General features: G+C 46.7%; 1 protein-coding gene across 1 annotated transcript in view; it reads left to right on the top strand.

The window, feature by feature from the left end:
* TCF7L1 (transcription factor 7 like 1) overlaps positions 1 to 26,839 on the top strand; it is a 159,497-nt gene that overhangs the window by 120,549 nt on the left and 12,109 nt on the right. Inside the window, exon 4 of the mRNA XM_067704534.1 lies at positions 14,010 to 14,093. Within this exon, the coding sequence (XP_067560635.1) occupies positions 14,010 to 14,093 (84 nt within the window). The remainder of the gene's footprint in view (positions 1 to 14,009; positions 14,094 to 26,839) is intronic.

Raw genomic sequence — 26,839 nt, 5'->3', positions numbered from 1 at the left:
AAATAAATAAATTTTTTAAATGAAGTGAGGAGGAGGCATGAGCTTGGTGTGATAACGCATGTAAAGTGTCAACATACAATATACCCACCATAAACATTACTTTCTTAGCCCTTCCACCATCCTATCCTAATTTCCTGCAGCCTCACTTCCATATGAATGTAGAATCTTTTCTGGTCCCTCTGCGTGACTAACCCACTCGTGCACACAGATCTGCCTACACAGCAGCATCGGATGCAGGAACCTGGACTTTGGGCTCCGTTATCAGGAGTGACAGCCCTGTGTAGAGATGGCTAGTGTGGCCTTATTCTCAGCATCCTGTCTCGCCGGTGGGGTCCCAGATCTCTCCCAGAGCTGCCCACCTATTGAGGGACCTCCTCAGACATTTCCCATTTCCTGGTGCCCAGGAGTTGTTGACTTTGGCCACTGCTGGGGCTGTGGGAGCCACGGAGAGGGCTTCTGGAGTGAGGCCCTCGGAGCTCCATGCACTGGGAGGCAGCTCCAGGCCGCCCGGCTGTTCTTTTGTGTTGTGTACTTTACTGGCCCCAGATAAGTGCTTCCTGTTGCCCATTGATTATCCACAGATCCTGCTTCCTTTCTCCTCAATACCTGGGATGCCTTCCAGCTTCTCCTCCCACAGGGGAAATCCATAAACTTCAGAATTCCCAGGCCTGCTTTTGGTCAATGGGCTTTGCAGTCATTACAGGTTTTGCTATCCAGTCACATTCTCTATGGCTCCTTCCCCTCTGTCTAGGAACGTAGCTCCTCATGTGCCAGCGGGAGGGAAATGTTCCTGAGGCCTGGTCTCACCTCCTTTTCGCCAGCCGGAGTATCTGTATCTGCTTCAGGCTTAAATCAGAATGAACAGCCTACACCTCACAGATCAATCTTAGCCAACTATTAGTGGCTGCCTGGTGTACTGGGTTGAGAATTCTGAGGTCTTAACCCAACATTAATTGGGAGAAGCGCCTGACCTATTAGCAGTGTCTGCCATGGGTCCACCAGGGGAGTGTGGCAGCACCCATGCCCGGTATTTGCGATCCCAAGATTCCAGGATGAAATTGAAGCTTCTAGAAGACAGAGAGCATGCCCTCGTACCCTCTCAGTCATACCATAAAAGTCCAAAGCCCCATATTCCCGTGCCAGCTGGACCATCAACTAGTTCATGACCTTGTGTAAATCCAAGAGCTTCCAGCAGGCTCAGTTTCCCCATCTTTAAAATGAGGATAATACCTGCTTTATCCATATTTAGGGGTAAGATCAAATGAGGTAATTAAAGTGCTTTCAAAAGTCAGTGACTACAGGGACTTCCCTGGTGGTCCAGTGGGTAAGACTCTGCATTCCCAATGCAGGGGGCCCGGGTTCGATCCCTGGTCGGGAAACTAGATCCCACATGCCACAACTAAGAGTCCGCATGCCGCAACTAAGAAGTCTGCCTGCTGTAACTAAGACCCAGCGTAGCCATAATTAATTAATTAATTTTTTTTTTTAAAGAAACTAAATGACTACAGAAGTGTATTCTCCCTGTGTGACCCACCCAGCTCAGATGCCACCTCCTCTGTGAAGTCTTCCGGTCTTTCCACGAGAATCCCGCCCATTTCAATCCCTCTCTTCTCTGAACCTGTCATCTGCTGACTTACATTCCAGTTGTTTATATGGCTTTTAAAAAACCTCCCCTGTGGCATATCGTGCATATAAATCACCACCCGATAGAGGAGGTACCCATTAAACGTTTATGGGGTGTTCTGTACAGAGCTTTCCCTGCCTCTTGGTCAGTTTTATAAGTCCAAGTAGGCAGTTCTGTAAGAATGGGAAGCCACCTGATAGCTTTAAATAGGGTAGTCTTGTGTTTTAGAAAGATGTTTCTGGGAGCCAGTAAAGGGCGGACGGGAAGAGATGGGGAGAGAGACAGAAGCGGTGGTGACACTGTGGAAGAAGACTGGGACCCCTTCCTCTCCATTCACCACGCCGTTCTTTGATATGGACAACAGACATTTCATCAATCTGAGGCCTGATGACCTGCAGCCCACCCCCGCCCCCTTCGAACTGGGTTGCTCCCTGCAAGTGCCTCCGGGATAGCGTGGAGCAGACACTGAACAGGAGCCAGGAGACCAGCTGCAGGTGCTGCAGCGGCCCAGCTGTGAAGAGGGAGGACCTGAATCCCTAGAATCTAGAAAGATGCCCAGGGTCCGTGGAACTTGGTGGCCAACAGGAGGTAGGGGAGGCAGCTGAAGACATTAAGGTGGTAGATTTTGAGGTTTCTTCTTGGGAAAACTGAAGGCACAGGTTGGGGGGATGAAAACAATTAACCTAGGGTTGCTGTTATTTTAATAGCTTTGCTTACTGTTGCGGTAGTATGCTATACAGTTATTGTAAAAATTTCAAATGAATAAGAAAAGGGCAAAGAAGAAAGTAAGAGAATTGCCCCAAATGCTAAAACCCAGTGAGAACATCTTGGCGACTGCCCTCCCGGGTTCCGCCGTAACTGGCTTTTCTCACTGAAGAGTTGGTCCGAGACATTTATGCAGGTCAATAAATGGAGACCAACCAGAGGCCACACAGAACCTGGAACCACAGGAGCCAAGGCGGGAGAGGGCTTCCGGGCAGGAAATGTGTTTCCCCAGAGATGCCTATAGGATTTGGCAGGTAAAAGGCCAGTTGCCTTTATTTTCTTTCTCGAGTCATCAAGGGCCTTGCAGTCACAGAGACGGACGGGACGGTGGTGGGAAGTGGAAGCAGCAGTGATTTCCTGGGCTCACCTCTCCCTCCGCTCGCTAGCATGCCCCAGAGACCGTGCCCTCGGCTCCTATCACATCTGCCCTTTTCCTGCCCGAGTGAAGGTCCAATGCAGTAGAGGCTGCACAGTCCTCCGTAATTATGAGGAACCCCAGCGACCCCTCTCACTCACTCTCACCCTTTCCCTGCCGCCCCCATAGACTGTAAGCCCTTTTGGCTACACATCTTTTTTCGGTTCTTCAACCCAGTACCTATACTTGTGACAATTCCCAGCCTCACTTACAACAAGAGAGATGTGAATTGAAACTACAGTGAGCTATGGTTTTTCACCTGCCCATCTGGTAAAGATCGTTAAGTTGAATAACACAGTGTGGGCAAGGGCTCGGGGAGATGAGCTCTCTCGTGTGTTGCTGGTAGCGAACAGTTTAGACTGGGAGGTCTTCGGTAATCCTTCTCAAAAAGCTAAATGTACATACCTTTGACCTAGCCGTCCCCTCACAACTGGAGATGGGTCCTACAGTTCTACTCAGACATGAGCAAAGTGTGAGGATATTCATGGTGGCAAAAGTCTGGGAAGCACCTGTACGTCTACAGTTATGGGACTCGTTAGTAGATTATGGTACTTCCATGCTGCAGTTACTGTGAGGCCGTTAGCAGAAAGAGGCAGCCCCCTATGTACTGGTGTGGGGTCAGCTCTAGGTGCACACGTGGTGCAAGGGCAGAGGCCACAGCGCGGCCAGGACAGGTGATCGTACATGATAGCAGGGGTGTACCGTCCGTATACGCCAGACGTGGCCACGACAAGGCTGGAGCCAGAGGACAGAGGAGGACTGGTCAGGCAGGGGTCCACCCAGGGAAGGAGGGCCCGGCATCCAAGGCCAGTTCCCGTGAAGAAGCTTCTCTCTGGTGTGTCCATTGTCGGGCAGTGAGCACAGAAACTACCTGGGCCCAGCAGACCCAAGTTCAAAGCCACTGCAAGAGGCTACATAGGACTCAGGAGGCCTGTAGCTCTAGGCTTGGAAAATGAAGGATCCAAAAGCAGTTTGTTTAACTTTGACTTTGCTGGAAAGCCCAGGTCTCTGCCCCAGAAGTCCCTTTACCACAGAGCAGCTGTACCCAGAGCTCTGGGGGCAGAGGTCCCCTGCTCCTTCTGAAAGGAGCACACAGCGGCCAGGAAGACATGCTAGGCCAAGTGTCCAGCTCTCCCTCAAGACCACACATGTCAGCCTCCAGCCATCTGTGAACACAGCCAGCAGTCCCAGCAAGTCGGGGCAGATCTGAGATCCCCTCAGCTCCCGCCTACAGTCATTGGTGTTGCCCCAGCCAGTTATAAGCATCTCTTCCCAACACTGCCATCGGCGGCTCACTGCGAGAGCTTGCAGTCAGCCACGGTGGGAATACTTACACCATGAATCCCAGCACATGCTGCAAAGCAGGGCCTATCGTTTTGTTTTTGTTTAGGGAGCCAGCTGTTAAACGTTTACCCACACAGGGCCTCTCCCCACGAAGCACCCAGATGAGTGAAGAGCCAAACCCTGTTAATAGCTGTCCCTGGGAAAAGTGCAGGTAATGCTCACTGAGCGAGAATAACTAAGTCTTAGCGACTAAACACGCATTTGCCGAGAGCTTGCCGCGCACCCAGCTCTCGGTCCTCTCCGAGTGATCACCCCTCTAAATAAAAAACCCGTGATTCAGGGCTTCCCTGGTGGCACAGTGGTTGAGAGTCCGCCTGCCGATGCGGGGGACGCGGGTTCGTGCCCCGGTCCAGGAGGATCCCACATGCCGCGGAGCGGCTGGACCCGTGAGCCATGGCCGCTGAGCCTGCGTGTCCGGAGCCTGTGCTCTGCAGCGGGAGAGGCCACAACAGTGAGAGGCCCGCGTACCGCAAAAAAAAAAAAAAAAAAAAAAAAACCCTTTATGTTCATGTTACAGGTGAGAATGCAGAGGCTCTGAAAGGTCAGGTAACGTCCTCAGGTACACAGGTCAGAAGTGGGGATCAGCTAGGACTCCTGGTTCTGTATCCGTTGAGCACCTCAACCCAGGCGCCACTCCCAGGCGTCCACTGTGCTTTAGACAAACAGCTGCATTTGATTTTTCTTCCATAGGAGGCTGGCTGGTCCAGGTCCTGGCCTTCAGGCTGATTAAGTAAAATAGCCCCATTTTAAAGGTGAGATGATCTAGTCCAGAGAAGTTCGGAAGAGCCTGGAACCCTGCTGTGTCACTTCTGTGCTGTGTCTTCCACTACTTAGAAATTGGCCTCTGCGGGGGAGCCAATTTTAAAAACAACCCTTTCATCAAATCTGGTAGGCAAAATGGCAAGATTCTCTGAATTGGGAGGGGAAGAGAGTAGTTTGAGGCCATCCAGGAAAGAAGGGGAATTATTGGGGAGGAAGTGGAGGAGATGGGTGTTTATGGGGAAACTGAAACCCAGCCATCCCACTCTTGTTTTCTTCTTTCTTTTTCTTTCTTTCTTGTTTGTTTTTTGGGCTGTATCATGCAGCATGTGGGATCTTGGTTCCCGGACCAGGGATGGAACCCGCGCCCCCAGCAGTGGAAGCACGGAGTCTTAACCACTGGACCACCAGGGAAGTCCCCAGCCCAGTCTTATTTTTGAGTTTACTCTTCAGTCATGGAATAATCTTGGAGCCCCTCTGCTGCCAGTGCACAGAGGGGCTCCAAAAATATTTGTTGACTAAGTTGCTGTGACAGGTGCTAGACAAACAAAAGTCACTTCATTGGTTTAAAACACTACCGAACTGTGGTTCTAAATAACTTTTCCAAGGAAAATTGTGTCTGTTGTATTAAATTGCATAGTCACTTATTATAGTGCTTTGTGGATTTATTAATTGGATTTATTTGCAACAACTCACCTATCAACAAAGCCTCAAGAAGGAACCCAGGCAACTTCCGTGATGGTCCAGTGGTTAAGACTCCGTGCTCCCAATGCAGGGGGCCCGGCTTCAATCCCTGGTCAGGGAACTAGATTCCACATGCCGCAACTAAGACCCAGCACAGCCAATAAATAAATAAAAAAATATTCTTAAAAAGAAAAAGAAAAAGGGACCCGGCCTTCTACACTTGAGCAAAACAAAGAAGGTGATTATACTCGGAGGTTAGTGCCATTCATAAAACTAAGCAAAGGCAGAAACTACTCATCTTTAGAAAAAGGAAATAAGGGATAAGGGTGTAAACCTTATTTTTTATGCTTTTGCTCCTGGAATTGTGTCTAATTCATCGTTCAGGAACCATTTCTTCTAATACTTTCATTTTATCTTCCTCAGTGACTTCTGAAAACTAAACGTTGTTCCCACTTGGGAAAGCTGTTCTGTCTCCTCACTGATGAGTTCATTACTCAATGTTGGTACGTTTTCAAAGTTAGATCAACTTATTGTCCACTTTGATAGAAGATAGAGGACTTTAAGAAGCCTCCAGGAACAGGCAGGGTTGGGTATCATAGGCTCCAGGCTGCATTTACAAATTCTCGGCAATACTAAGCCGACCGAAGTGAGAACCAATCGCTTAAGAGTGAAAGGGGCTCCATTATGTGTGTCTCATTGTCTCTAAAGGATTCAGGAAGAGGCTGGATGACCCATGTTACAGATGTGGAAGCTGGGGCTTATGAGACTGATAACATGCTTAAGCTCAAGGTGGGACAGGGTCTGGAGGCATCATGAATGTTGGCTTCTGGGCAAGGAATTGAGGATGCGGACGTGACCATTGAGGAACTGACGGTTCAAAAGACAGGCAGAATTTGCAAACGGATAACAACAGCAGCATAGTGAGTGCCATGGGAACACCAAGCGCAGCTGGGGCCCAGAGGTGAGTGTGGCTGGCCGTTGTGTGCAGCTGGAGAAGCCTTGTCAGGGAAGGTGACCTTGGTGCAAGGAGGGGATAGAGTTTCCCACGAGTAGAGGATACACCAGGCCAAGAACCAGTCGAGCAATATGGCACAGAGTGCATTAAGAACTTTAGTGCAGGGACCTCCCTGGTGGCACAGTGGTTAAGAGTCCGCCTGCCAGTGCAGGGGACACGGGTTCGAGCCCTGGTCGGGAAGAACCCACATGCCACGGAGCAACTAAAGCCCGTGCGCCACAACTACTGAGCCTGCGCTCTAGAGCCCACGAGCCACAACTGCTGGAGCCCGTGCGCCTAGAGCCTGTGCTCTGCAACGAGAGAAGCCACCGCAATGAGAAGCCCGTGCACCGCGACGAAGACCCAACGCAGCCAAAAATTAATTAATTAAAAAAAAAAAGAAAAGAACTTTAGTGCAGCTGGTGTGAGGGGGTGTGGGGATGGTGAGGGTTGGAGCCAGAAGGATAAGTTGGCCCTAGACTGCTGGTGAGTATCCCCTGACCCAGCAACCAACCAGGAAAGGATTTTCAGTAGGGAAGAGATCTGGTAGGTTGGTTTTTAGAAGTCTGAACTCTTGTAGGGTCTGGGAAACCACTGCAATTGTCCCAAAGAACAATTTCATCCCCGACTGTGGCAGAATGGAAGGTAAGGAAAAACTGGCAGACTGTCCACATTTCTCATTTATAATACGGTTCTTGATGTTAAAGATCGTCTTTAAAAGGAAGCGGGGAGCATTTTGCACGACGTCCTCGCACTGTGGGGCGGACGGCCATCTGCCTGTGGGGTTGGGTTTCTAGCCTGTGCTCCTGGGTGGCTGCCGCACCATATCAGCTCCTGGGAGGGAATCCTGGGAAGGCCTTTTCTCTATTCATGGGGTCCCAGAAATCTCCATTCACCACTGGGGGCCAGAGAGGCAGGAAAGGCTGGTCACCTAAAGTGGGTAAGCTTCTGCTCTGAAGCACAAAAACCACAAGACGGAAAAGGTAGAGAAAGGGGCCCTTTCTGTGTGCACCAGGCCTGTCCCTCCCGCCAAGGAGAAGCAGAAGGGATTCTGTGGAGTGGGGTCTTCTCACCTGGGCATCTTTTGGAGCTGACTTGCTTCCTGACTTCTGGCTGCAGGGCACCCCCCTCCGGGAACACTGCGATTGAGTCTGTGACATGAGGCTTTGCTTCCTCTCTTGCCCGGGCCCTGCTTAAAGGGTTTTCTGTGAGAACGTGTGAGTGGGGAGAACGTGGGCGTTCCCAAGAGTCCTGGAGACTCCCGTCTCCACCAAAGCAAGCTTGGAACTGGGGGGCCTGGCTGGGGGAGGGGCCGTTCCTACCTTCTGGGAGGCGGAGGGTTAATCTCCAGAGCTCATTGGCAGTTCTGCCTCTGGACAGGGCATGCTGGGATTTCCTCCCAGCTGTTTTACATCATGAAGATTTGTATGTTGGGGAAATTCCAGGGCACAGCTGCAATTAATCTGCTGCACAGTCTCCAAGCTAAGCGGGATTCTGTGGGCCCAGTGCCCCACCTCCCTGCAAGAAGAGGGCTCTGGCTCGCCAGTGAGAGACGCTGCAGAGGGACCCTTCCCTAGGCCCAAGTTGAGCGGCAACAGCCCACCTGACCAAGGGATATCCCCAAGGAGGGTACTGGAGAGGAGCCCAAGAGGCCAAAAGGGACCCAGAACATTAAGAGAAAGAGCAGCGGGCTTCCCTGGTGGCGCAGTGGTTGGGAGTCCGCCTGCCGATGCAGGGGGCGCAGGTTCGTGCCCCGGTCCGGGAGGATCCCACATGCCGCGGAGCGGCTGAGCCTGCGCGTCCGGAGCCTGTGCTCTGCAGCGGGAGGGGCCACGGCAGTGAGAGGCCCGCGTACCGCAAAAAAAAAAAAAAAAAGAGAGAGAGAGCAAGCGGCACCCGTATACATGATAAAGCCCAAATAACACTGATAGCAACACTTGATACAGACAGCACCAAAAAAAGAAAACTTGTTCACTCTTCGGAATGTAGAAGTATGAATCTTAAGACACTCATGTTTAGCATTCCACAGTATATACAAGAACGAACAAGCCATCGTGACTGAATAGGGTTTACCTGGGGAATACAAGGGTGCTTCAGTGTAAGAAAATCTATTACTTATGTATCCATCCCATGTCTGAGGCAAATTAGAGAAACCACCATTTTGGTGGATTCTGAGAGAATTCAGCAACTGTCCCAGGGAAAGCGATTTAAAAATAGGAACAGGGGCTTCCCTGGTGGTGCAGTGGTTGAGAGTCCGCCTGCCGATGCAGGGGGCGTGGGTTCGTGCCCCGGTCCGGGAGGATCCCGCGTGCCACGGAGTGGCTGGGCCCGTAAGCCATGGCCGCTGAGCCTGCGCGTGCGGAGCCTGTGCTCTGCAACGGGATAGGCCACAACAGTGAGAGGCCCGCGTACCGCAAAAAAAAATAAAAATAAAAAAAAAATAAGGAACAGAATCATCCTTCCTTAACAAGGTAAACACAGGTTTTAAACCACAGCCTCACTATACTTAACTGTGAACCACAATAGCAGAACTTCCCATATATATGTATGTATGACTGAATCACTGTGCTCTACACTTGAAACTAACATGACATTGTAAATGAACTATAAAAAAAAGTGGAAGGGACTTCCCCAGTGGTCCAGTGGTTAAGACTCCGAGCTTCCATTGCAGGGGACATGGGTTTGATCCCTGGTCGGGGAAATAAGATCCCACGTGCCACGCGGCGTCGCCAAAAAAAAGCACTTCCCCAAGTGCATTCCACGGAACTCCAGTCCCACAAAAAGAGTTTCCCAGATTCAGTAAGATTGGTAAACTGCCTGTCTGGCCTGTCTCAGAGAGTCACCGCACACAACAGCATGTTCAGTAGCATTTGTAAATTGAGGGTTAACAGTCCTCACCATTTGGGTTTGGTTTTTTCTTTCTGTTTTTTGAGAATCAGAAGAGAGCGCTTATCCCATAAGTGGTGGCTCCTGCTGTTGCTTGGCCGTCAGTGCATTGATGCCACACGGGTCCCATGCGTTCCATCATGGTGCGCATCCCCCAGGAGGGAGGCGCTGAAGTCTGGCCATGATAGACTGGTCAGGAGCCAGTTGTGGCCAGTTGGATGGAGCCTAGCCTGGGCTTGGAGAAGCCAGCAGTTTTAATTTGCCCACATGCCATTACTGTGCAGGGAATCTAGGCTTAGCCACACATCTCTTAATCCACAGGAACATGCTCCCCACCAATGAGTGATTAGCCCTGTGGGGCTGGCCGCACATGAGCATTACAGCCAAGAGAGATTTATTTCAGCTGATTGTTGGGCTGAGCCTGGCCTAGGAATTCAGAACTGCACAGCCACCTCCAGATTTCTGGGAAGGAGGTTGGGAAGGGTTATAAGCGGTGTTGCTACCTCTTTCTGCCCCAACTCATGGTTCTGAGAAGCTCAGCTGCCCCTTTAGAATGTTCCTTTCCTCAGAATTACAATCCAGAGGCCTTCCATGACTAAGCTGCAGGGACTCCAAGTCTTACAGGTCTTCTCCCATCCCCTACTCCCAACACTGGTTTCAAAATCTTAAAAAAAGCAGAAAAGTGGAAAGGGGGAAGGGACAGCCCTCCACTTCCCTACGACTCGGAATGAAGCCCTGTCTGCACACAGACACACACCCCCAGCCCCCGTCATCGACCGGAGCAGGAAGGATCCTGGGAAGACGCACACTATTCCCAGGACCACCTCTCCACGCCTGTCTTGTCTGTAAGGAGCCAGACTGCAGCAGTGGACGGGGCTAAAAATTTTCACCCACCCTCCAAGCCTCCAGGTTTCATTAAAATTAATGAGTGAGAGTGGCCCCTATGTAGAGAAAAGGGAACCCTCCTAGGCTGTTGGTAGAAATATAAATTGGTACAGCCACTATGGGAAACAGTATGGAGGTTCCTTAAAAAAAAAAAAAAAAAAAAACTAAAATTAGAGGTACCTTATGATCTAGCAATCCCAGTCCTGGGCATGTATCTGGAGAAAACTGTAATTTGAAAAGATACATGCACCCCTATGTTCCTAGCAGCACTATTTACAATAGCCAAGACATGGAACCAACCTAAAGGTACATTGACAGATGAATGGATAAAGAGGATGTGGTACATATATACAATGGAATATTACTCAGCCATAAAAAGAAAAGAATGAAGTAATGCCATTTGCAGCAACATGGATGGACCTGGAGATTATCATACTAAGTGAAGTGAGTCAGACAGAGAAAGACAAATATATGACATCACTTACATGTGGAAATCTAAAATATGATACAAATGAACTTATTTACAAAACAGAAACAGACTCACAGACATAGGAAACAAATTTATGGTTACCAAAGGGGAAATGGGGTGGGAGAGGGAGAGGGCTAACTTAAGAGTTTGGGATTAGCAGATACAAACTACTGTATATAAAATAGATAAACAAGGTCTTACTGTATAGCACAGGGAACTATATTCAATATCTTGTAATAACCTATAAAGAAAAAGAATATACATATACATGTATAACTAAATCACTTTGCTGTGCACCAGAAACTGACATTGTAAGTCAACTATACTTCAATTTTTAAAAAAAGAGTGGACCTCAAGGGGAGAAGAGGCTACTGTGGTTTCCTCCCATCAGAAGCCCAGACGTCTTGGGGGGGGGGTACGTAACCACCAAGCACATGATAGACAATCATAAATAGTAGCTACTACTAAAACCCCTTATTATGCGTGTGTGTATGTGTTTATATGTATGTTTGTACATTGATCGCCCCAGTACCAAGGCATGTGGACCCTCATGCATCTTAGAGTATAGTGGGTACCAGCTCCTCAACCACTAGAGCAGTGGTTCTCACTAGGGGGGCAGTTTTGCCCCTCCAGGAGATATTTAGCAAAGTCTGGAGACATCTTTGCTAACCACAACTGGGCCGGAGAGTGGGAGTTACTGGCAGGGATTCTAGGAGGTAAAGCCAGGGATGCTGGCAAACATCCTAAGATGCACAGGACAGCCCCACGACAAAGAATTCTCTAGCCCAAAATGTCAATAGCGCCATGGTTGAGAAACTCTGTGCAGGCACCCTACAAGCCTGCTATGTCTAACAGCCCATAAGGTCAGCGGGTAGTATTCTTAAAGACCCAAAACTGCAGCACTGGCCCAAACCAGGATTCAGATCGATTTCTCTGGGCCACCCTGACGTGGTCGAAGAAACCTTCCCGGTAAGCACCAAGAGTGAAGAAGTGTTCAGTGTGGACCTTTGTGACTCTAAATAGGGAATCAGATGCTGGTAGAGTTGATGGATTTTAGGAACACTTCTTTTGTGTTTCACGTGGCGAGGGGTAAATTTGGAACGCTTCTCTTTAGCACCTGATATTGCTTGTAGAGAAATGAGTGTGATGGTTAGCACTCGAGGGTAAGCTCCAGCCACCTCAAGTGTCCCTGCAGGAGAACATGGCCGTGTATGTATTCATCCAGCTTCTGGGTGGCCAACCCTGTGCAAGGCAGAAAAGGAGAGAGAAAAGGCCATCAGAGCAAAGGCTGTGGGGGGCAGTGGAATGTTCAAGAGGACAGTGTTATGAAAAGCCTTATGACTCGTGTTGTGGTGAAGAGTGTGGGATTGGAAGTCAAGAGACCTCAGCTCCAACTCCTCATAACGTGGGCAAGTCATTCACCCTGAATTTACAAACTCCATTAGCTCGTCGGAAAATAGGACAGTCACCGTGACTTGTCGTAGCAGGGATGCTGTGGAGGTTAAACTGGTTTACGTGTGTAAGTCTGCTTTGAAAACTGCCACCGTAGCACAAGTGTTGTTGTTCACTGAGGAAATGAGTTTAACTCACTAGACCGATGTTTGTCCAGTGCTATTAACTTGCCAAAGGCTTTTAAATCACGGTTAGTTCATCTAGGAAGTGTAGGCTCCTGGGAAGGGAAATAGGTGAGTGAGGGTGTGAAGGAAGGAAGCAGATAGGATCAGCAAAGCACAGGGATAGAGATGACATTCAGTTGGGGGGAGGGGCAGGGCACCAGAGGGTCCCGAGTGGAGCAGTCCTTATTCATTCCCACCTCCCATGGCCAGGCATCCCTGGCCCATCCCAGCTGCTGTTTCTGCCACTCGCTGGCCCTTGGCAGACGTGTCCTTGGGTTATTATTCCTGCCTGTGGATACCTTTTGGAAAGCCCAGCCCCTGCCCTCTCAGTCAATTTTTGTGGTTGATGGAGAGTAAAGGGGCACTGCCCATCCTCCTTTCCTGACCTATGCTCAGAGCTCAAGGCCAAATCATGATTTTCTCCCCCTCCCCTGAAATTGAATGACCAGAGCAAGGGATGATTCAAAGGCTTCTTTCTGTCTCCTTGGGAAACTCTTCCTGGAGTCACCACGTTCTATTAGAGCTCGAATTTTCAAAGTGGCCTCAAGAATTCTGCAAAGAGGCTGCATGGCTGGTCTGCTGCCCAGAAGCACCATATCAGTGTTGACACTCGGACAACATGTGTATTTTGCTCCTGGCAAAGACTAATGGTTTGCTTATGAAAATAATAGCTTCCATTTATCAAATGTCTTCCACGTGCACAGCACTGTGTTCAATACTAGACATTGTCCCTAATCCTTCTAACAACGTGTAAAGTTAGTGATAATCGCCTTGCTTTATGGATGAAGTAACTGAGGCTCAGAGTTGTTAAGACACTTATCCAGGGTCACGCAGCATAATCGGCAGAGTGAGAACCTGAACCTGTGAACTCTCAACTCCAGAGCCCGTCACTGCCTCTCCACCCATTCTCTCCCAGACTCTTGCCCAACACTCTGCCGTGCTGGGGTTGAGGAGAGGCTTTTCGTTTAAAGACAGTGTGTGTGTGTGTCGGGGATTTATTGTTTGGTTTGGTTTTTTTGCAGTAATACATGGGAGAGGGTAGGGTACTGGAAAATCTTTTCAAGATCGAGAAACACTACAACGAAGTAAAGGTCCACATCTTGAATATGCACAGATATTAGTCGTGACCCTGGAAGTGTCAGGCAGATGGTTTTCATTCATTCATTCACCAGATAGTTCTGGAGAGGCTGTTTATTTCCTGGGCAGTGTTGTGTGTGCTGCTGTAAGAGATGGAAGTGAACAGGCAGGATCACCATCTGGGAGCCCTGGGTCCCTCGATGCGCCTTGCTTGTCCCACCGCTAAAGACCCTCGCCAATAGGGTCTTTGAATACTTTGGTCAGTTGTGCTGTCATGTTTTTACCCCAGAATGACGGAGGGGCTGGTGGCGGTAGTGGTTGTCAAATGTATGCTCTACACTCTTCTGATCTCTGGCCATTGACACAGTAAGGAGCGTGCAGGTAACATAAGCCACGGTCGCACCCCCACACCACAGAGCGCCTCCCCGCTCACTTGGGGTGCATGAGAGGCCCCCGCTCACCAGCTGCATTCTTTTCTGTCCCCTGTGCAGTACCTGCAGATGAAATGGCCCCTCCTCGATGTCCCCGCCAGCGCCACGGTCAAGGATACCAGGTCACCGTCCCCAGCACACTTGGTAAGTCCGTTTCTCCTTAAAGCATGGAAGGGACACTCGCTGTCTTGTCCCATGTCCCTGCCTCCACCTTCCCGCAGTTCTAGCAAGTATTGCCCCAAGTGTGTGAGCCGAACGAGTCAGGGGCACAGCAGTTAGGGTGTTGCCCGTGCACGCCCCCATCACTGCCACCTCGGCACGCGCTCATACCACCCGGGATGTTGTGCGATCGGAAACGCCAGCGCTGCCCCTGGCTGGTGACCCCCGTCCTCCCCTGCCGCCCCTCCACCTGAGCAGCGGCGTTCTCTATTCTCTCCTTTCTCTCCCGCTGGAGCTTGGTCAGCAGCCCCCGATTCTCCTGCAGAGCTGCATGGCGACACTTGAAGAGGCTCTTCTATAAAGGATGTTAGAGAAAAGAATTAAATTAAAACATAGGCAAACAAAAATCCCGAGGGGCAACTGAGGCCTTCCTGCCAAGGTCCGAGGCAACACAGCCACAAAGGAAGGTCTGGAGTGTCCCGGGAGGAAGAGAAATGGGATCTGACAGGTCTCCTCACCTGGGCTTGCAACAGACTGAAATTGTTAGGACAGGAGATGTTCCCAGCCGGGACCCTGCACCCCCTTTTCCTGGACTTTCTTAAGAGCTTGGGGCAACCCACGTGCCCCATAAGCTAACTGATGTTGTCCCCTGTGCAGTGGATCTCAGAAACACAGAGGGTCCAGTTAGAAGGAACCCCAGCTGGTGTGACTCATCCATTTTACAGACAGGGAGACCTGGGAATACATGATGCTTCTAAAACTTTATTAGGGCAAATTTCAGTGGTTCCCTTCAGCCACACTGGGTTGTTTTCAAGCAAATCCAGACATAGTATTTCATCTCCTTCAGGACGTTTTAAGATATCCTCATAGCCCTTTTTCGTTAAAAGCTTAGAGCCTAGTTGAGGAGAAGGAAGGTATACATAGAGAGATACATAATGGCACAGTGAGCCCGTATGATTTCCAGGAATCGTGAGACCAGCTTACAGTGGCAGAGCCCTTGGTAGTTCACAAAGCAATGTCATGTGTAGTTCTGAGGTGCCCGTCACAGCCACCCACTGGGGAGACACGTGGGGATTGCTGTTTCACAATCTCTAGGAGAAACCAGCGAGCAACAGGGCCAGCCGTCCTGTGCAGGCTCCCCTGAGAGGTCTGTGGCCAGTCACCAAGTCCTGAGTAGCCTGTAGGGCCTGTGGCCCTCCAGATTCCAGGACAGCTTGGGATGGCCGAGCGCGAGGTACAGGCGCCCTCTAGTGGTCAGTCATTGTGGAGGACATGGCATCCCAACCCCCACCCCCACCTCCCAACAAAGTTGGCTTGTCCCCTCCCAGCACAGCTGTCTCTGTTTCAAATCTTTGCTTGCACCCCACCCATCCTGTGGCATCCCCCAGCCAGTATCCTTCACATACTGTCTTCGTATCTTCTAAAATCTTCATTTACATTTAGAGGAAGGGAATTCTCTTTAAAATTAACACACGGACTCTTTGAGTTTCCCATCCTCCCTGTTGCAGAGCAATCCAGCTCTGAAAAATGAAATAAAAAGCCTGTGTATGGCCCTCCACCTCCTGTGATGCATCATCTTATTTCCCTTCTAATGTTCACCGCCCAACTTCACGCAAGAGCTAGACCTTCCACCTCCATCCCCGATCCATTTGCCATCTGATACCTAGTCTAGTCATTTGCCCAACTTTTTCTCAACCCTCTGCTTCCTGTAATTCTTTCATTGGCTCCGGGAGACTGTATTAATAGACATTATCAAGGGTTTTTTTGCCCTCTCTAAGCTTCCATTTTCTTTCTGGTTTCTTTTTCTTAAATAAATCAGCTACTCATCCTCACTTATTGTCTCATTGTAAGTGGCATGAAAGTATATGAAATCCCTAAGCTCTTAACAAGGTTCTCTACCCATAGTTCCCACTGCCAGGCAAACCTACAGCCACTGCAGATGTGTGTTATACGAATATGATCTCAGGACTGCGGTGGAGCAGGGGCTCATGTTTTGTCTGAGAGTGGAAAACCGGGAACAGTGGATACATTACATGGTAGACAGCAAAATGGATACTTTTCTAGTAAGTTGTATATTATTACACTCTGCACTCTAATATAGATAAACAGACCTCAAAAACTTAAAGAACATTCATGGGAGAAAACCTTAACATTAACTTGAAATTCTGTAGACTGGGAGAAGACCGCCGTTCTCCATTTTCAAGTCAGGGCTTCTCATTCTAACTTCTGAGAGACTCGTGTGTAAGTGTATGTAGGAGCCAGACCTGAGATGCCTGTGTGTTGGAGGTTGTTTAATAAAGTGGGCTTGAATCCCACCTCCACCTCTTCCTACTTGTGCAGCTGCAGGAAATTACCTCATTTCTCTTTGCCTTGGTTTCCTCATCTATAAAACAGGAATTAGAAGAGGACTTGACCTCAGAGTTGTGTGAAAATGAGGCCGCACATTGTAATGAGTTTAGAATTGTAACTTGCACAGAATAAGACTCAGTGGTGGCTAGCTTGCTACTATCACCACCACCACCACTAGCACTGCTTTGATGAAGGGAGGAAAAGAACAATTAAAATACTGTTCATTTAGCAGACTAAGAGGTGATGAAGGCTCGAATTATTAGGTGCCAGATCAAACAGACACATTGCAAAGGTAACGGAGGTAATAAGCCTGGAGAATTTAGCATCTGCTCTCTCAAGGATATGATTTTAACTGTTCTGGGGTGGGGCTGGTATCTTAGTTTTCTAAGCTCCCTGGAAGATTCTAAGGGGCAGCCAGAATTGAGAATCTGATATGCCCTCAGCGCATATCAGAGGCAAAAGGGAAGGAGGGACCAGAGACCATCCCTGTTTATTAGATGCTGGGTTCTGTAGGCTGCAGGCGTAAGCAGAGAAGCAGGTTACCGGAAGTAGTCGGAGGTTTGGATGCTGGCTTTATTTATTTTTTTTTTTTTTGGCGGTACGCGGGCCTCTCGCTGTTGTGGCCTCTCCCGTTGCGGAGCACAGGCTCCGAACGTGCAGGCTCAGCGGCCATGGCTCACGGGCCCAGCCGCTCCGCGGCATGTGGGATCTTCCCGGACCGGGGCACGAACCCGTGTCCTCTCCATCGGCAGGCGGACTCACCCACTGCACCACCAGGGAAGCCCAGCTGGCTTTTTTTATTAGAAAAATGAAAACACTGGATTATGGAATTCCTTTTGGAATCATGAGCAAAATATTTTGAGATGAGTTTGGCCCTGGGAGAAGGGCAAATGGAGGAAACAGCCTGCATACTTGGAGAGATGCAGTGAGTCATGTCGAAGCTGCCTGTCAGGGATGTGTGTATAAATAAGCCGTAACTGGGCCAGGGTGGGGATGGAATTGCGTGTTATTACCACTTAGATTTTTATGCCTTTGAAACAAGCTCTAAAAACTAAGTATCCCTGAGTGTAGACTGTTACCCTGATCCCTCACCGTGGCCCACGTGCCTGCTCCGTGTCATTCCCTCCACCCTCTCCCTGGAACGCTGTGCCCAACCACACAAAACAAATATACGCGCTTCCAGCGTATAACGAACCCAAAGATAGGACTCTCAACTCTTGTTCACGTTTGTTTACCTAGCACCTGTCATGCCTGGCACAGCATAGGTACTCAGGAAGCATTTGTGAATGGATGGAAAATCAGTGATCTGGGGAAAGGTAGATGCCCACTTTTGAACCCCTCTCTGCCTCTGAGTCCAATTCCTCTTCTCGTTCAGGATTTTTAATAAAATCTTTTTTTTTTTTTAATTTTTTGACCACACCGTATGGCATGTGGGATCTTAGTTCCCCGATCAAGGATCGAACCTGCACCCCCTGTGTTGGAAGCATGGAGTCTTAACTACTGAACCATCAGGGAAGTCCCTAATTAAATCGTTTTTGAAACCAGAAAAGTAATGCATGTGTGTGTAGAACACTTGGGAAAATGCAAAAGTACGCAGAAAAAGACCTGTAATCCCACAACCCACAAGCATTTTATTTCAGTCTCTTGTCTGTGTGTGTGCACACCTGTAACTTGCTTTCTAGATGATGACTGAATACTTCTTTTAACCATAGTGAACACCCTGTTTTAGCACTAAGCTTTGGGCCACACTCAGAAGCAAGGCGCAGAGCTTTGCCTCCAATGGCTAATGGAAGGCAGGGCCTGGAAGCCCTCCTAAAGGGTGACTGTCTCACTGCTCCGAAGAAGTAGCTGAGCTGAGAGCTGAGAAGCCTGACTTTGCTCCGCATGCCAGTTCTCAATTAAAAACATTCATCGAAGTTTCCCTTTTTAAATTGTATAGTTTCTCCATCTTATAAATATACCTGTGAAGACCCCAAAACTCATCACGTAGCCCGTTGCTGCTCCACTCTGCCTCCAGTGCTGATTTCGATTCCTACTACACAGTATTCACTTTTTATTTGGATATAAGTTTAAACTTTCAGAAAAATTGCAAGAATAATACAAGGAACTCCCATATACTTTTTATCTAGATCCAGAGATTTTTGTCCCATCCCTTGCCCACCCTCCACTTCCTCCCTCTCCCTCTCTCTCTCTCTCTCTCTCTCTCTCTCTCTCTCTCTCACACACACACACAGACACATGCAGTATATATGAGTTTTTCTTAACAATTTGCCAGTAAGTTGGAAACATTGTGTCCCTTTACCCCTAAATACTTCAGATGTATTTCTTAAGAAGAAAGAGAGTATCTTACAATGACCACAGCACAGTTATCAAAATCAAGAAATTAACATTTCATATTACCTAACCCACAATATATATTCAAATTTCAGTAAATGTCCCAGTAGTGTCTGTTAAGCTGTATGTGTTTCTTGGTCCACAGTTCAACCCAGGATCACAGGATACATTTCGTTGCCAGTCCTCTAGTCTCCCTTAATCTCGCAGAGTTCCTTAGCCTTTCTCTCTCCTGACCTTGACATCTTTGGAGAAGTACAGACCAGCTATTTTGTAGAATGTCCCTCCATTTGGGTTTCTTTGAGATTTCCTCACGGTTAGATTCAGGTTGTGCTTTTTTGGCAAGAACACCACCGCACTGATGTGCGCCTCTCCGTGCATCACGTCGGGAGTCCGATGTCCATTTGTTCTTATTTATTTATTGTCCATTTGTCCCAAAGTTGGTGATGCTGGCTTTGATCGTTTGATTAAGGTGGTGTCTGACATGTGTTTCCTCTGTGAGGTTATTCTTTTCCTTGGTAATTAATAAGTGCTCTGTAGGGAGAGGCTTTGAAGTTACATAAATGCCCTGTTTCTCATCAAACTTGCACCCATGATTCATGGCAGGCATTGAAGATTATCGACCTCCATCATTCCTTTATTAGTTTCTGCTACTGAGATTTAGCTTTTGGGAAACCTTACTTGTGTCTCCCAGCTCATTACTCTTAGTGAAGAGCAGAATGGACATCGTGGCAAGTCAAGTCTGTGCACTGATGACACAGATGAAAAAGATGATGGTAGAGGACAGAAGCTAAAAACCAGTCTACAAATAGTGTTCCTGAAGAAGAGACCACACAACCAATAAAAACGGCAATGGGCAATAAGAAAGTGAAACTGGACTTTAAAAACAAAAACTAGGGGGCTTCCCTGGTGGCACAGTGGTCGAGAGTCCGCCTGCCGATGCAGGGGACACGGGTTCCTGCCCCGGTCCGGGAAGATCCCACATGCCGCAGAGCGGCTGGGCCCGTGAGCCATGGCCGCTGAGCCTGCGCGTCCCGAGCCTGTGCTCCGCAACGGGAGAGGCCACAGCAGTGAGAGGCCCGCGTACCATAAAAAAAAAAAAAAAAAAACAACTAGGGACTTCCCTGGCAGTCCAGTGGTTAAGACTCCACACTTCCACTGCAGGGGGCATGGGTTCCATCCCTGGTCGGGGAACTAAGGTCCCACATGCTGCACGGCATGTCCAAAAAATAAAAAACAAGTAAATAAATAAAAACCCTCAAGCGTATAGCTTGAAAGCACTCACCTGAATTCTACAAAGTAAATGAAAGTTGACATTTACCTAGACACGTCCTTGCGACAGTCTGAACTGTAAGGGTTTAATTTTTTTTTTTTTTTTCCTACAAGCATCTATGCAGGAAGGAAAAGGCCAGTGTCAAAGGAACAAAAATAAAGGTAAACTCAGGATTCTCTTTGGCTGCCTTTAATGCCAGCAAACAGTAGAAAAGGGAGAGTCTTGATAAGGAAAGATTTATACCAAGAATTTTGTGCCCAGTCCAATTTGCAAAGACCTCAGAAATGTCCCACTGCTTCCAAGAAAGACCTAAAGCACCTTCTAATTCCTTGCAGCGTTTTCTCTCTGCTGCTGCCCTACAGAGACCCTGGTTTATCTTCACATCTTTCAGAGCCTTCAGCTTACTGCTTGCTGCCTGTGAGGAGCTCAGAGAATATTTGTTAGTACGTTAATATAGACTCTCATCCTGTCATTTTCTTCTCTGCGCTCCAGTCCACTGGCTTCCTGGGGGTTCCTCAAACACGCGGAGCATCCTGCCCACCTCGGAGCCAGTGCGCTGGGTGCCTTCTGCCAAAACACCCTTCCCTCTCATGCCCACACATCTCACTCCACTGCCTTCGTGTATTCATTCAAAAGTCATTTTCTCATTGAGGCCTTCCCTGGTCAGCGTGTGTAACTTACAAGCCACGCCTGCCTCGCTTCTTATCTGCCGTCCCTGACTTGATTTTTCTCGTTAACATTTATCACTAATATGTTATTTATTTATTTATTTGGCCTATTGACTGTCTGTCTGTCCAATTAGAATGTACCTAACGCAAGGATAGGTATTTTTGTCTGAAAAGACAAGATTCTCTAGTGCGTTCACGAGACTGTGCCTGGCACATAGTTGATGCAGCATAAATACCTGTGATCCGTATTTTCTGCAGGGCCAATTAGATCAGCAATCAGCCATGTCGTCAGAGACCCAGGTTCTTTCCACCTCTGCTTGTTGGCCTCCAGCCCTTTGACTGCCCAACTCGGTCCCTGCTGTGTAGACAGTCTCCACAAACATCTGCCCAATAAATAAAAGTGTGAATTTCCATTTCTCTCGAAAATTCTGTATAGGAGACGTATGTTCAAATTTCCTTTCTTTAATAGGATACGATGACAGAATTGGCAAAGAGCTTACATTTCGCCTTTAAAGTAGTATTTGTTAGAGAGTGGTGTGTGTGTGCACACAGAGAGAATTGGGAGTTTTTTCCCTCAACTTTAATTAAGTTCCTGTTTGCCCCTGCTTATATTATAAATCCACCGCTATGATTGGACTGGTATTTTAGGAACAAACCAGTTTCCTTTTTCCCCCAAGTCCTGCATTTGAGCACCTAATCTCTTGAAAAAACAGTTCTGGCCCACTGAAAGAGAAGGTTTTCTCAATCACTAAACAAACGATTGATTGTGGATAGAGCATTTTTTTAAATTAATTTATTTTTTATTTTTGGCTGTGTTGGGTCTTCGTTTCTGTGCGAGGGCTTTCTCTAGTTGTGGCAAGCGGGGGCCACTCTTGATCGCGGTGCGCGGGCCTCTCACCGTCGGGGCCTCTCACCGTCGCGGCCTCTCTTGTTGCGGAGCACAGGGTCCAGATGCGCAGGCTCAGTAGTTGTGGCTCACGGGCCCAGTTGCTTCGCGGCATGTGGGATCTTCCTAGACCAGGGCTCGAACCCGTGTCCCTTGCATTGGCAGGCGGATTCTCAACCACTGTGCCACCAGGGAAGCCCCGAGCATATTTCTTAAACATATAAAGTCAGGTACAGTTAGCAACCCGGTGCACCTCTGAGGATCTTTTCTGGGCAGCCTGTTGGGTGGTCTGTGTCTGCTTTGTAGGTGATCCCACAGAATTAAGGCTCCTCTTTGCCTGATCTAAAAAACGTTATCCTTCTTATCGCTGAAATTCAGATCAGGAAGAAAAGGAGGTAGTGAATTAACACTTGGGGCAAGAGGCTTTGTGAAGACCTCAAGCCAGTTACTGAGAGAAGCAGGTGGTGGAGAGTGGCAGGGCCTCATGGAAGGACGGTTTGTGGAAAGGTGGCTGGTCCATCTGTGGTGGTGCGTGGGCTTTACTTAGAACTTGGAAGAAAGTCATGAACAGTAGAAGAGAGGATGAATTGCTTCCTCAGGACCAGGAGTTTCAGGGAGAACTTTGGCTTGGACCAACCCTAGAAACAGACCAAAACAGACAAGAAACACTTGAGCTGGGAAAGGGGTGGGTCTGCCTGATGGGCTGGAAGGATTCAGGTCCAAGGTGGCTCTGAGATGCTCTTCTTTGGATAAAACTGGACTCGGCTACCTTGCCCAGGGAACACCTGTACTCTGGGTTGGGCGTGCTCTTTGCACTGCAGAGCAAGCTGTCCACTGAGAGGTGTGTGTTCTCAACATTCCTGCCCTTGGCCTGGGTTTATGCTGTGGACATCCTGCCCCTGGGGACAGCGAAGGAGCAAAAAGAGCGCGAACTTTTCTTGGGAGGGTAGCCTCCTAGGAGAGCTTTGCCTGAGTCAGCCCTAAAGGGAGTGATTTTTGCTAATCAGTCCCAGAGGCCTCATCTTCCCAGGCTGACCAAGGAAAAGTCTACCTTCCTTTTTCTTTCTGAGAACCCACCACCTTCCAGTCCATTTTCTGGAAAATGACGCCACCTAATGGGAACCAATACTAGTAACTCATGGAGTGTTAAAGTGAGGAGACCTGCATTTTAAATATAACTCACACATTTCTGCTTTGTACTTGACTGTCCACCCATTCGGTGCTGTTTGCCAGTTTCTTTGTTTTTTTCTTTTTAAAAATTTTATTGCAAAATTCTCCGACCATATACAAAACCAGACAGTACAAAGAAATCCCATGTACCCATCTCCTAGCCTTAACAACCGTCAGTATTTTGCTGTGTTTATTTCCTCTATCTTCCCAACACCCCTTCCCTTGTTTTTTCTTTTATTTTTTTTGAATTTTTGAATTTTATTTTTATATACAGCAGGTTCTTATTAGTTATCCATTTTATACACATCAGTGTATACATGTCAATCCCAATCTCCCAATTCATCACACCACCACCACCACCCCCTGCCACTTTCCCCCGTTGGTGTCCATACATTTGTTCTCTACATCTGTGTCTCAATTTCTGCCCCGCAAACCAGTTCATCTGTACCATATGTCTAGGTTCCACATATATGCATTAATATACGATATTTGTTTTTCTATTTCTGACTTACATCACTCTGTATGACAGTCACTAGGTCCATCCACGTCTCTACAAATGACCCAATTTCATTTCTTTTTATGGCTGAATAATATTCCATTTTATATATGTACCACATCTTCTTTATCCATTCGTCTGTCAGTGGGCATAGAGCTTGCTTCCATGACCTGGCTATTGTACATAGTGCTGCAGTGAACATTGGGGTGCATGTGTCTTTTTGAATTATGGTTTTCTCTGGGTATATGCCCAGTAGTGGGATTGCTGGGTCATATGGTAATTCTATTTTTAGTTTTTTAAGGAACCTCCATACTGTTCTCCATACTGGCTGTATCAATTTACATTCCCACCAACAGTGAAAGAGGGTTCCCTTTTCTCCACACCCTGTCCAGCATTTGTTGTGTGTAGATTTTCTGATGATGCCCATTCTAACTGGTGTGAGGTGATACCTCACTGTAGTTTTGATTTGCATTTCTCTAATAATTAGTGATCTTGAGCAGCTTTTCATGTGCTTCTTAGCCATCTGTATGTCTTCTTTGCAGAAATATCTATTGGGGTCTTTTGCCCATTTTTGGATTGGGTTGTTTGTTTTTTTAATATCGAGCTGTGTGAGCTGTTTATATATTTTGGAGATTAATCCTTTGTCCATTGATTCGTTTGCAAATATTTTCTCCCATTCTGAAGGTTGTCTTTTCGTCTTGTTTGTAGTTTGCTTTGCAAAAGCTTTTAAGTTTCATTAGGTCCCATTTGTTTGTCTTTGTTTTTATTTCCATTACTCTAGGAGGTGGATCAAAAAAGATCTTGCTGTGATATATGTCATAGAGTGTTCTTCCTATGTTTTCCTCTAAGAGTTTTATAGTGTCAGGTCTTACATTTAGGTCTCTAATCCATTTTGAGTTTCTTTTTGTGTATGGTGTTAGAGAGTGTTCTAATTTCATTCTTTTACATGTAGATGTCCAGTTTTCCCAGCACCACTTATTGAAGAGACTGTCTTTTCTCCATTGTGTATCCTTGCCTCCTTTGTCATACATTGGTTGACCATAGGTGCGTGGGTTTACCTCTGGGCTTTCTATCCTGTTCCATTGATCTATATTTCTGTTCTTGTGCCAGTACCATATTGTCTTGATTAGTATAGCTTTGTAGTGTAGTCTGAAGTCAGGGAGTCCGATTCCTCCAGCTCCATTTTTTTCCCTCAAGACTGCTTTGGCTATTCAGGGTCTTTTGTGCCACCATACAAATTTTAAGATTTTTTGGTTCTAGTTCTGTAAAAAATGCCATTGGTAATCTCATAGGGATTGCATTGAATCTGTAGATTGCTTTGGGTAGTATAGTCATTTTCACAATATTGATTCTTCCAATCCAAGAACATGGTACATCTCTCCATCTGTTTGTAGCATCTTTAATTTTTTTCATCAGTGTCTCATGGTTTTCTGCATACAGGTCTTTTGTCTCCCTAGGTAGGTTTATTCCTAGGTATTTTATTCTTTTTGTTGCAGTTGTGAATGGGAGTGTTTCTTTAATTTCTCTTTCAGATTTTTCATCATTAGTGTACAGGAATGCAAGAGATTTCTGTGCATTCATTTTGTATCCTGCAACTTTACCAAAGTCATTGATTAGCTCTAGTAGTTTTGTGGTGGTATCTTCAGGATTCTGTACGTGTAGTATCATGTCATCTGCAAACAGTGACAGTTTTACTCCTTCTTTTCCAATTTGTATTCCTTTCCTTTCTTTTTCTTCTCTGATTGCCATGGCTAGGACTTCCAAAACTATGTTGAATAATAGTGGTGAGACTGGACATCCTTTTCTTGTTCGTGATCTTAGAGGAAATGCTTTCAGTTTTTCACCAGTAAGAATGATGTTTGCTGTAGGTTTGTCATATATGGCCTTTATTATGGTGAGGTAGGTTCCCTCTGTGCCCACTTTCTGGAGAGTTTTTTTATCATAAATGGGTGTTGAATTTTGTCCAAAGCTTTTTCTGCGTCTATTGAGATGATCATATGGTTTTTCTTCAATTTGTTAATATGGTGTATCACATGATTGATTTGCGTATATTGAAGAATCCTTGCATCCCTGGGATAAATCCCACTTGATCATGGTGTATGAAACCTTTTAATGTGTTGTTGGATTCTGTTTGCTAGTATTTTGTTGAGGATTTTTGCATCTATATTCAACAGTCATATTGGTCTGTAATTTTCTTTTTTTATGGTATCTTTGTCTGGTTTTGGTATCAGGGTGATGGTGGCCTCATAGAGTGAGTTTGGGAGTGTTCCTTCCTCTGCATTTTTTAGAAGAGTTTGAGAAAGAGGGGTGTTAGCTCTTCTCTAAATGTTTGATAGAATTCACCTGTGAAGCCATCTGGTCCTGGACTTTTGTTTGTTGGAAGATTTTTAATCACAGTTTCAATTTCATTACTTGTGATTGGTCTGTTCATATTTTCTATTTCTTCCTGGTTCAGTCTTGGAAGGTTATACCTTTCTAAGAATTGGTCCATTTCTTCCAGGTTATCCATTTTATTGGCATAGAGTTGCTTGTAATAGTGTCTTATGATGCTTTGTATTTCTGTGGTGTCTGTAACTTCTCTTTTTTCGTTTCTAATTTTATTGATTTGAGTCCTCTCCCTCTTTTTCTTGATGAGTCTGGCTAATGGTTTATCAGTCTTGTTTATCTTCCTGAAGAACCAGCTTTTAGTTTTATTGATCTTTGCTATTGTTTTCTTTGTTTCTATTTCATTTATTTCTCCTCTGATCTTTATGATTACTTTCCTTCTGCTAACTTTGGGTTTTGTCTGTTCTTCTTTCTCTAGTTCCTTTAGGTGTAAGGTTAGATTGTTTATTTGAGGTTTTTCTTGTTTCTTTTTTTTTTTTTTTCTTGTTTCTTGAGGTAGGCTTGTATTGCTATAAACTTCCCTCTTAGAACTGCTTTTGCTGCATCCCATAGGTTTTGGATTGTCGTGTATTCATTGTCATTTGTCTCTAGGTATTTTTTGAGTTCCTCTTTGATTTCTTCAGTGATCTCTTGGTTATTTAGTAACATATGTTTAGCCTCCATGTGTTGGTGTTTTTTACATTTTTTTCCCTATAATTGATTTCTGATCTCATAGCATTGTGGTCATAAAAGATGCTTGATATGATTTCAGTTTTCTTAAATTTACTGAGGCTTGTTTTGTGACCCAAGATGTGATCTATCCTGGAGAATGTTCTGTGTGCACTTGAGAAGAAAGTGTAATCTGCTGTTTGGGGATGGAATGTCCTATAAATATCAATTAAATCTGTCTGGTCTATTGTGTCATTTAAAGCTTCTGTTTCCTTATTAATTTTCATTTTGGATGATCTGTCCATTGGTGTAAGTGAGGTATTAAAGTGCCCCACTGTTATTGTGTTTCTGTCGATTTCCTCTTTTAGAGCTGTTAGCTGTTGCCTTATGTATTGAGGTGCTCCTATGTTGGGTGCATATATATTTATAATTGTTATATCTTCTTCTTGGATTGATCCCTTGATCATTATGTAGTGTCCTTCCTTGTCTCTTGTAACATTATTTTAAAGTCTATTTTATCTGCTA

Source organism: Pseudorca crassidens, chromosome 14 (genome assembly GCF_039906515.1).
Source record: "Pseudorca crassidens isolate mPseCra1 chromosome 14, mPseCra1.hap1, whole genome shotgun sequence".
In the NCBI taxonomy this organism is placed as follows: Eukaryota; Metazoa; Chordata; class Mammalia; order Artiodactyla; family Delphinidae; genus Pseudorca; species Pseudorca crassidens.
This window is presented reverse-complemented; position numbering and strand designations above follow the sequence as displayed.